General features: G+C 31.8%; 1 protein-coding gene across 1 annotated transcript; it reads left to right on the top strand.

Annotated features, from left to right (window-relative positions):
- The first annotated feature begins 9713 nt into the window (after positions 1 to 9713).
- Positions 9714 to 11222, top strand: LOC144545826 (uncharacterized). The gene is made up of 2 exons (XM_078294387.1): positions 9714 to 10519; positions 10974 to 11222. The coding sequence occupies exon 1, from the start codon at positions 9714 to 9716 to the stop codon at positions 10506 to 10508; it is 795 nt and encodes a 264-aa protein (XP_078150513.1). The 3' UTR covers positions 10509 to 10519; positions 10974 to 11222.
- The last annotated feature ends 587 nt before the right edge of the window (positions 11223 to 11809 follow it).

Here is an 11809-nt window from a genome sequence, read left to right as displayed (position 1 = left end):
GAACCGTTCATCCTATTCTCCATATTAATACACTAGTGGAAAAACAGGAATCAAGATCGGTTATATACACATATCAGTATCGGAATCCAACCGATCCTGATGAAGGCGATACTGATACTATCAGGATCGGTTTTATATTTTTCAAGAACCGATCCAAATAGAAACTATTAGGATCGGTTTTTTAATAAAACCGATCTTAATAGTTGTTATCTAGATCGGTTTTTGACTAAGAACCGATCCTGATACGTACTATCAAGATCGGTTTTTATATAAGAACCGATCTTGATAGTATTTTCGAATTTTTTTTTTAAAATTACATAACAACCGATCCTGATACGTACTATCAAGATCGGTTTTATATTAAAACCGATCTTGATTGTATTTCAGATCATAATTCCAAAAAAAAAAAAAAAACTTTTAGGATCGGTTTTTATTTAAAAACCGATCCTAAAAGTTTTTTTTTTTTTTTTTTTTTTTTTAATTATGATTTGATAAAAAAAAAACTTTTAGGATCGGTTTTTATTTAAAAACCGATCCTAAAAGTTTTTTTTTTTTTTTTTAGAATTAGGATCGGTTATTTTAAACAACCGATCCTAATAGTAGTAATCTCGATCGGTTGTTTAAAATAACCGATCCTGATGTTTTATTGAAGCTAAAAAAAATATTTTTATTTATTTGACCAGCTTCCATATATATATGAGATGAGCTACACTACTCCATGGAGTAAAACACGTTTGTACTCCACGCCGTATTTTCATTTTGAAAGTCCAAATGACCGATCCGAACCATTAGATGTGATCTCCATATTGAAATGTGCTTGGAGACCAAATTTTACATTTTTGGAATTTTTTTACTATTTATTAAGCAATTTTAAAAATTGTTGTTTTGCTGTGAATAGTAAAAAAACAGTAAAAATTTCTGGACCATCGGATCAGCGATTTTTAAAATTGCTTAATAAATAGTAAAAAAATTCCAAAAAAATGTAAAATTTGGTCTCCAAGCACATTTCAATATGGAGATCATGTTGAGTAGTTCGGATCGGTCGTTTGGATTTTCAAAATAAAAATATAGTGCCATGGAGCACCAACGCGTTTTACTCCATGGAGTAGCGTAGCTCATCTCACACACACACACACACACACACACACACACACACACACATACACATATATATACACACACATATATGTATGAGTAAGGCTACCATACATTGCAATGCATAAGCATCTTTGTGCATTGGACTATAAATCATCGATTCAAAGTCCAAATAATCGAGCCAAACTGTTCATCTTGTTCTCCATATTAATATGTGTTTGGAGACCAAATTTTACATTTTTTGAAATTTGTTTACTATTTATTAAGCCACTTTGAAAATCGCTGATCTAATGATGTCTTTGATTTTACTGTTGGATCAGCGATTTTCAAAGTGGCATAATAAATATTAACAAAAATCAGAAAAATATAAAATTTGGTCTCCAAGCACATTTCAATATAGAGATCACATCTAACGGTTCAGATCGACTTTTTGGATTTTGAAAATGAAAAAATGACTTATAAGCATATACCCTCATATGCTTATGTAAGTAGAGTAGCCAACCTATATATATATATATAAGAGGGTTCTAATACCTCATATTTTCCATACCTCGTTATACCTTATATTTTGTATCTTCATTTTTAAAGTCCAAACTGTTGATCCGAACCGCTTAATATTATATTTATGCTAAAATATCTTTTGGGATGAAATTTTATAATTTTTGAAATTTTTTTACTATTTTTAAGATAGGTACAAAAAAAAATTTTGGATCGTTAAAAAAACAATTATTTTTTAGCCATCTTAAAAAATAGTAAAAAATTTCCAAAAATTATAAAATTTCATCCCCAGCTATATTTTAGTATGGACATCATGTTGAACAGTTTGGATCGACAATTTAGACTTCGAAAACGAAGATAACAAAGATCTAAAATATGAGGTATTATGAGATATAAAAGGCATGAAGCATGAAGCATGAGGCATTGTATAACTACAGCAATTTAAACACATCTATTGTTCACTACAGAAATCTTTTAATCATTGAGTATATATATAGAATAATAGCTCCAATAAATCTGTATCAATAGCTGAAGTGATTAATTCACAAGGGTATGAAAAGAAGAAGCCTTGTTGGAATTCTACTCTCTGATGGGAATGAGATTTTATAATTAATTAGTTCATCTAGTTTTACACATAATATAGATAGAATTACTTGGAGATGGACTACCACAGGTTTGTTTACTGTTAGATCGATGTACAAGATTCTCAACTTTCAGGGGATTAATGCCAATCAATATGCTATTATATGAGAACTACCAATTCCTCCAAAAATCAGAATTTTTATTTGGCTTCTATTACATAATAGAATCTTAACTAAGCAAAACTTATCTCGTAGGGGCTGGTTCGGGGATCGTCAATGTCACTTCTGTCTTGATGTTGAGGATAATAACCACGCTAGTGGAAAAACATGAATCAAGATCGGTTATATACACATATCAGTATCGGAATCCAACCGATCCTGATGAAGGCGATACTGATACTATCAGGATCGGTTTTATATTTTTAAAGAACCGATCCACATAGAAACTATTAGGATCGGTTTTTTTAATAAAACCGATCTTAATAGTTGTTATCTAGATCGGTTTTGACTAAGAACCGATCCCGATACGTACTATCAAGATCGGCTTTTATATAAGAACCGATCTTGATAGTATTTTCGAATTTTTTTTTTTAAATTACATAACAACCGATCCTGATACGTACTATCAAGATCGGTTTTTATATAAAACCGATCTTGATAGTATTTCGGATCATAATTCCAAAAAAAAAAAAAAACTTTTAGGATCGGTTTTTAAATAAAAAACAATCCTAAAAGTTTTTTTTTTTTTTTTCAAAAAAATCATAATGCCAAAAAAAAAAAAAAAAACTTTTAGGATCGGTTTTTATTTAAAAACCGATCCTAAAAGTTTTTTTTTTTGTTTTTTTGTTTTTTTTCGAATTAGGATCGGTTATTTTAAACAACTGATCCTAATAGTAGTAATCTGGATCGGTTGTTTAAAATAACCGATCCTGATGTTTTATTGAAGCTAAAAAAATATTTTTATTTATTTGACCAGCTTCCATATATATTTTGCTGGCCAGCATCCTAAATTTCTTTTTTTGCACAGTAAGAAGCAATAATCAATTAAATATCATATACACATTCTAAATTAATTATCATACACATCTTAAACTATTACAAAAAATTCATGTACTTCATACAAAGTTTTGTGAAGCATTACATATTATAACAAGAAATTTAAATCCAAAAAAAAATTAATTAACAAACATACAATTGACTAATTGGGCTATTTCTTCAATTAACACACATTTATACAATATACACATTTATGCAATTAATGTAAAGCACAACAATAAAAAAATCAATAATTACCTCTTTTGCAATCACATCACTTGAGATTAAAAAAGACCCTAAAAACAAAAACAAAGGTAACAATTAGATGGAAAAACATTTTCCAATAAAAAATACAAAAAAATGTGTTTTAAAAGTATAATAATGAGAAAATTAGATAAAGCTAATACCATAATAGTTGATCGGCCGGATGATTAAGTAACTTGAGAGAGATGTCCTCAAAACTGTAAAACAATATACAAACACCATTAATTAATTTTTGAAACAATAAAAAAAATTAAAAACTGGCACAATTGAGCCGGAGGTGCGAGAGGCTCGGATTTGAGAGGAAGAGACGGAGAGAAAGAGAGAGAGAGACACGGAGGAGAGGGAGAGACGAAGACAGAGAGAGAGAGAGACAGAGTACTGAGGATTTGAGAGGGAGATACGGAGACAGAGACAGAGACGCTAAATTGAAAATGAGAGGCGCGAAATGAAAATAAGAAGAACCCTAGCTAAGCTGGTTATATAGGAAGTTATCATGAGGATCAGTTGTTTATAAAGAACCGATCATAATAGTATCAGGATCGGTTTTTTATTATAAAAAACCGATCCTGATAGTATCTGGATCGGTTTTTAGCAATAAAACCGATCCAGATAGTTTTTTTCTTTTATTTGGAAAATCTTTTCATATGGTTATGTTTAAATAAATATAAAAAATTACATATTAGAAATATAAGTTAATTATTTAATAGAAATTTTATTTAATTTTCAAATTCTACTTAAATAATATTAAACAGCAGATAGGTACTATTTGACATTGATATTTCATTAATGTAATTTTGATGAAAATTAATGTAATTTATATTATTAAAATTTATGTGATAATATAATTAATTATTTGACATTGATATTTCATTTTGAAGTCATTTTGACTATTGATTTTTTTTATACAATCATGCATGATGCATCAATGACTTGTGCCATATAATAATATACATAGGACTTGAACCCTTGTTGTGTGGGGTTGTGAAGGGACGAATACGAACATTAGCATTTGGTCGATCGGAACCGTTAAAATGAAAGAATGTCATATTAATTTCACCATTATAAAATTTGATACAATTCGGGATTCATTTACTAGTTCATCAAAGCAAAACAATATAGCAACATCGCACGGCCATAAATAGTTTACGTTGGATCAAGACTTACAGTTGTCGGGCCTTCGGCACTTTTACGTTATTAATGTTCCATGTTATATCTTGATCATTTTAAAAATTATTACATGTCATTTAATTACAGACCCACCGTTGGATGATCATGCAAAAATGAACGGTCTGCATTCCATTTAACTATCAGGATCGGTTTTATTGCTAAAAACCGATCCAGATACTATCAGGATCGGTTTTTAGAAATAAAACAGATCCTGATACAATTTTTTTTTTCAAAGTTGGTTCTGCAAAAAAAAAAAAAAAAAAAAAAAAAAAAAAAAAAAAAAAAAAAAATCAGGGTTGGTTTTTTATAAAAAACAGATCCTAATAGTATCAGGATCGGTTTTTTATAAAAAACCGACCCTGATTTTTTTTTTTTTTTTTTTTTTTTTTTCAGAACCAATTTATAAAAAAAAAATTGTATTAGGATCAGTTGTTCTAAAAAACCGATCATAATAGTTAAACTATTAGGATCGGTTGTTTAGAAAAACCGATCCTGATAGTATCAGGATCAGTTGTTCTAAACAACCGATCCAGATAGGTATTAGTATCGGTTGTTTCATATAACCGATCCAGATAGGCCGATCCTGATTCATGTTTTTCCACTAGTGCCATCTATTTCTCAATTGCCAACAAGCGCAAAAATTATGATTTTGGCTAGAGAAAACTCAAGATTTCTTTCATACATGGATAACCCTAGTTGATATTTTTCACTTTTCATCTAATTTTAGTGTTGTAGAACAGAAACGATTCTTAGTTATTCTAAGTGCAGTAAGCTGGATATTATGGAAGTATCGAAATGAGATATGCTTCCAATTCGGTTCCCCTAAGACAGTTAGATCTATCATTCTATTGATAATTTCAGCTTTTGAATATTGGGCAGGGCACATGTCACACCCCAAAATACAGGTATAACAGCCTGCCACGTATATTTAGTAAAACATATACGCAAAACAATAGATCTTTTATATGCATTACCAATAACACCATTATATATTAACCACATCCCAATATTTATGAAATTATCTGACATAATACGACAATCTATGTTTTAGAAATGCCTCCCGCATCCTGTCAGTTACAACAACCCAAAACCTCAGTATTATGTGGTTATGATGTGAGATGCAATCCAAAACCGTCTCTCTGTATCCGTGTAATAAACCTGAAAATAACCCAAAGGGTGGGGGTGAGAAATAATATAAATACTATCTCCCAGTGCGAATTTGCCACAATCAGGCCACTGGACTTGCAATCAATCCATATCCAAAATTAAATCCTCGCAACTTGACATTAACAGTTCAATTTATCAATTTATATATAAGTGAATGCAAATGCTTAGTCACAATATTCAATCGAATCTCAACTCATAGAATTCAAATGAAGCTCAACATATACATTAGGCTTAAACCCAGATTGTCAGGTCTGGTAACACATACAGATGATCCACCAACTTGTCACACAAGTGGCCACGCTAAACCCACACCTGCCGGTACTCAGTACCATCCACTGACCCTCATCTGATGTGCTTAGGCTTATATCATTAATTAAAGTCTGGTTCATAGTCAGATAATATTTCGTATGCAATAAACTCGGAATCGGTAATTCTCAACACATTAAACAAACCTGTCATTCCGGTCCCATACTGGATATGACATCAATCAAACGTCTCTTTATAGTCACCCATAGTCACCGTCAGAATCAGAATCAGAATCAGATTCCCCCTCCAAACCAGTACTGGGATTAGCGAGGCCGTTCACCATATGCGCATAAGGATTCCGTAACCAAAGTCTAGTCTATAGCTCCTAGACTTTGCATAACGCAACAGATTTCTATAAACATAAACTTGTGGTGACTCAATCATAATTCAGAATAGGAGAATCATACAAACGGTAAACCGTACAAAATGATAAGTCAACAGTATCACAAAAAATTAAGTTATAATTTGATTGAGCTATGCACATGATTCACACATCTCAAATAATGCAACAATTAATTGTTCAACATGACAAACGAATAATAATTTAATTCTAAAAATGTAATATCAAATAAGTCCAGTAACCCCGCACCTGATATCGTAGGGAAAGAAGCTGAGCTTGTAAGAATCTGCTACTTCGAAAACTCCTGTCTCGCTCGTCTTTTTCGTAGTTACATCGAATAGATAAATATTTCAAATCTTTCTTTTATATATCATCATTTTCTCTAAATTTATCTCTCTTTCTTTCTTGCTTTCTCTGTTTCCGTTTTCTTCTTCCTTTTTTTTCATTTCATTTTTTTGTTTCGTTTTTCCTTGATCTCATCCGAAAAAAAGAAGAAGAAAAATGCCTTGAAATCCTTACGTGGAAATGGAGTAAAAATTTGATCCTTGGTGCCATGGTGCCATGTTAACATTTTTTTATTTTTCTTCTTTTATTAATATTTACACTTTGACCCTATAAATTATTGTATATTGTAAATATGTCCAAACTAAATTTTAACAAACTTGTTAAAATTACTAAATAACATATTGCTTATTTAGAATAATTTAATTACCTATGGATTGAAAATAATATTTCTAGATATTCAGATTATTGTTGTTTACAGTCGAATACATATTTTTATACAGATATTCGAGATTTCTTTGGATTATTAAAATCTATTCTATTAGCTATTACATATTTTCTTGAAAAATGTCACTCAAACGTTGGTATATTATTTCACTTATTAATTTCATATTCATATTTTTTTTACATAATGTAACAGCACATGGATAAGAAAATTAAAGAAGTTGTTATCATTTGGCTCCCGAACGACATCAATGCAACTTCGCTCCAGATGTGGGACCCTGCTGGCAACCAAGTTGCACCATATTCTGATAATGGTATCGATGAGACAGCCCCACTGATGCTCTTAGGTGTTGCAGACGAACCTCCCGATGTAGGCAGTGTAGCTGGACCTCCAGCCCCTTGAAGAAATGAAGCTCCACCATCAATTTTGTAATGATCCATTGTGTGGATCTATTATTTTCCATTGCCCCCACATGAGGGGCTTAGTGTTAGATAATGGCTTTACTATCACAGTATTTTGGTGGACTGTTAAGCGTCATGTGTTTGTATTTTGTAGTGTTTTAGAACCTTCTATATATTACAGTCTTAGTTATAACAGACTCTTTACCTTGTAATTAAGTTACCTTCCATAATGTATTTCAACATCTTGTCATGACAACTGTCATACTTGTCGTTGTACATATACAGGAGTATAATTGAGTTTTTGTCCTCTCGATAATTAATCATTAACTAATAGAATACAATAGTCCAGGTTATATATCAATATTAATGTTGTTATATATTCATTTATTTTGAATGATATTTTTAATTGGTTAATAATTTAAACAATCTAGCTATTTCTCTTATCTCATTAATTTACTCTTCAGCGTGGTTTCTTATAAGATCTGGTCAAAATACTTAAACTGAAAAAAAAAAAATTAATCTTTAATTAATTAGGGTTTAAGATAAGGGAAGTCCAATAAGCTTAATATTATAAGGTTATCAAACTGAATATTAAAGTACGTACACAAGTAGGAAGTTCGTTGGACCTACTCGCCAGAGATTATGCTAGATAGAAAATATAATCATTGACCAGTTTAAATAGTTTGTATAATATTAACCATGGAGCGTATTTATGTATTAAAGTATATACTGTCAAAAAAGATTCAGATAGGTCCGATTATGACTCACGAGGTGCATGGCCGGTGCCAGTGGGGACGTTGTGCTACAAATTAAAACTGGACCAGCGCTCTCTCTCTCTCTCTCTCTCTCTCTCTCTCTCTATATGTATGGTTCACAAGCTATTAGATGCAACGAGTGGTTCTCTGTTGTAGATGACAGTTGGGGATTGGATCAGTACAGTATCTTAATCAATCAACTGTGCTAGCAAAATCTGAAAACATTAAAATATTTGATTTAATATATTAACAACTATTATAAATTTATAATCACTAATCAGATGAATTAATTAGGTATTTAGTAAATGCTTAAAAAGATATTTTAGAAAGAAAAAAAACACTCAACAACTCCTAAAATTTGTAGTCAATAAATACAAAGCGTATTAAGACTAGAAATAAAAATCATAATTCAATCAAATATTCTCTGTTTTTTTTTATTCAAATTCTAAGATATGATGAGGAGAAGCCAACAGGCAAAATATAAATGAAGTTAGAATACTCATGCAGTGTGGTCTCTATATGTTGAAAGAGAAGCTTCAAAAGCATATACCAGAAAATACCAGTACATATAATTGCATGCAGTGACTCACGTGAATTGTTGGAATCAGAACAAAAAAAATTTGGTGTCTCTACTTCGTGCCAGCCACTACATGCTATATTGCTATGTATCCAATTCAATACATAATTGGACCAGATATTTATATTATTAGATAATTACAAATTAGGATTTATTGTATCAGCACTTCAAAATAGAATTTGAGCTGAACTACTATGATCTATGTACAGTGTAAAAAAATGGTTCCATAACGAAAGAAATTAATTATTCATATTGTTATCAATTTCGTTACGAAATGCTATGGTTATGTTTCAGCACGGTATTTCACGCGTGGCGGTCACTTGATATTAATTGTGTCACATGAGGTGTTTTCCTTTAATTGAAAATGGTAAAGTATATCACGTCATGTAATAATTTTGTCAAATATTATTATTTATTTTAATTTATATTGCAACATTTTCATACATAGCAATTTTTATTTCTTTCCATGAACTAACAATATAAAAAAAATAGGAAAACGTGATTATTTGTTTGTTGTGATTGTATACTATTATTCTAGTCACATAACGTTAAACTTTTTTACTATGTAATTTAATGTGATGTGATCTAATTAAGTCACAACGTATTAATTACGTCATATTTTTTCTTCACTTTCATGAGATAAAACTCAAATTCTGAAAAGATATTCTATGTTTCCCTGTGACTATGTCACTGACAGCGTGCCACAGAAGATCTGGGTCTTTCCTTTGTTTTCAATCTCTGTTGCTTTCTATATAACACAACAGATAGTAAACAGTTTGCATGCAATAGAGAGCACCAAAATGGATTCCATCAGAATCACTGCTCTTCTCTTCATCTTCATGCTCTCTTTCTCCACCATACCTCAAACCCTAGCAGCTTGTAACTACTGCCCCAAACCCACTCCACCTTCCCCGAAAACTCCCGCCTCTCCTACCACTCCTACTCCTTCCACGCCTACTCCTTCCACTCCTATTCCGATTATCGGCACCCCTGTAACACTACCTCCGATCATCAGCAAACCCCCAAAAGTAGCCCTGCCACCAGTCGGTTTACCACCATTGAAACCACCGTTCAAGTTGCCACCTATCACTTATCCCAAGTTGCCACCAGTCACTTATCCAAAGGTGCCACCAGTCACTTTACCAAAGATGCCACCTGTTAATTTACCACCGTACCTCAAGAATCCCCCGGTAACCTTGCCGCCAATTGGTTTACCGCCTATACTAGGTCCCACACCTCCATCATCTCCATCAACTCCTACCACTCCATCATCTCCATCACCTCCTAAAAGCTCATGCCCCTCGCCTCCTAAAAGCTCATGCCCCTCGCCGCCTGCTACTACAAATGGGAGTTGCCCCATTGATGCACTCAAGCTTGGAGTATGCGTTGATTTACTTGGAAACACCGTTCAACTCGGGGACCCAACGGTGGAGTGTTGCCCGGTCTTGGATGGACTTGTCGGGGTTGCAGCTGCTGCATGCCTTTGCACCGCAATCAAGGCTAAGTTGCTTGATATCAATTTGTACCTGCCTATAGCACTCAAGGTCCTTGTTGCTTGCGGCTCCACGGTTCCATCCGATTACACTTGTGCTTGAAAAAACAAAAGGTAAAAATGGGGATTAAATGTTGCAATTATGAGATGAAACATACTGTAGACAATTGAAAGTATTGAAGTAGGCAGTAATATATACAAGAGATATTATAATAAGAAATACATCTATAGACCCATTGAAGTTGTGTTACTCAAGTTATGTACTTAAGCAAACATTACTACAATATCTCAAGTTAAAATATATATATATATATATATATATAAGATAAATAATAGCTACAAAATACAAGGGACCCTGATGAATAGACCCATTGATGTGGTGTTACTCAAGTTATTTTGTACTTGAGAAAACATTACAACAATTGTATGTGCTATATATTGAGTGTTTATTTTATTTTTATTTTGGTAATTTGGCGTCAGAAATATTTATATTGAGATGTACCTTTGTAGTTAGATTACACTAAAAAAGAGTTTTATTTTCCTTTTTCTTTTCCCTTGATGAAACTAGGAGATATGGAAATGGAAAGCAAGCTAAAGCATACAACAAATATGTGTAGAAATTTGTTGAAAAGACATGAGAGGATGTCTTTAAATTCTTTATTTTGTTTTGTCTATTTACATTAATTATCTTTATTGGAAGGATGTTCTGTTTTTCATATATTGTATACAGTTGTTGAGTGTGTTGCATTGGAACTTGTAATGGACATTATGTAGGTTTTTGTTCATCAATTTGTTGCAATTCATAATTTCTTCTCAATATGGGTATATATTATCTGGCGTTTTGAAAAGGTGAAGCTTGATCTGGATATTATTTCTGCACCACATGCAATACACTAAGCAAAGTTTAAGGCATGCACTAATTCAATTACAATATATATGAAGAAACTATAGAAATTTTGTTTTCAATGTATAATGTAATATTTACTTATTAAGTAGATATCAAGAAAGATGAACAGTATACGAGAGCACTATATTGCAATTGTTTTCTCACAATTTTCTGTGCATGCATGTGAAATTAAGCAATAATGTCGTCCTGCTATGTTTGCAAAGGGATAGATATATATATATATATATATATATAGTGACTAATGTGCATTTGAATGTATATGGGCCGAAATACATACGGTTCAAATTCGACTTTTCAAAATCCAAATGGTCAATCCGAACTGTTCATCTTGTTCTCCATATTAATATGTGCTTGGAGACCAAATTTTACATTTTTCTGAATTTTTTTACTATTTATTAAGTATTTCAAAATCAGCAGCCACCGTTGGATCAACAATTTTGTAAAATACTTAATAAATAGTAAAAAAATTCAGAAAAATGTAAAATCTGGTCTCCAAG

This window comes from Carex rostrata, chromosome 28 (assembly GCF_964058835.1).
Source record: "Carex rostrata chromosome 28, lpCarRost1.2, whole genome shotgun sequence".
Classification (NCBI taxonomy): Eukaryota; Viridiplantae; Streptophyta; class Magnoliopsida; order Poales; family Cyperaceae; genus Carex; species Carex rostrata.
Note: the sequence above shows the minus strand (reverse complement) of the source record. Positions and strands in the feature narration are given on the sequence as shown.

Excerpts from the sequence above, each read along its gene's own strand:
- LOC144545826 (XM_078294387.1), top strand. The coding sequence starts at position 9,714 with ATGGATTCCATCAGAATCACTGCTCTTCTCTTCATCTTCATGCTCTCT.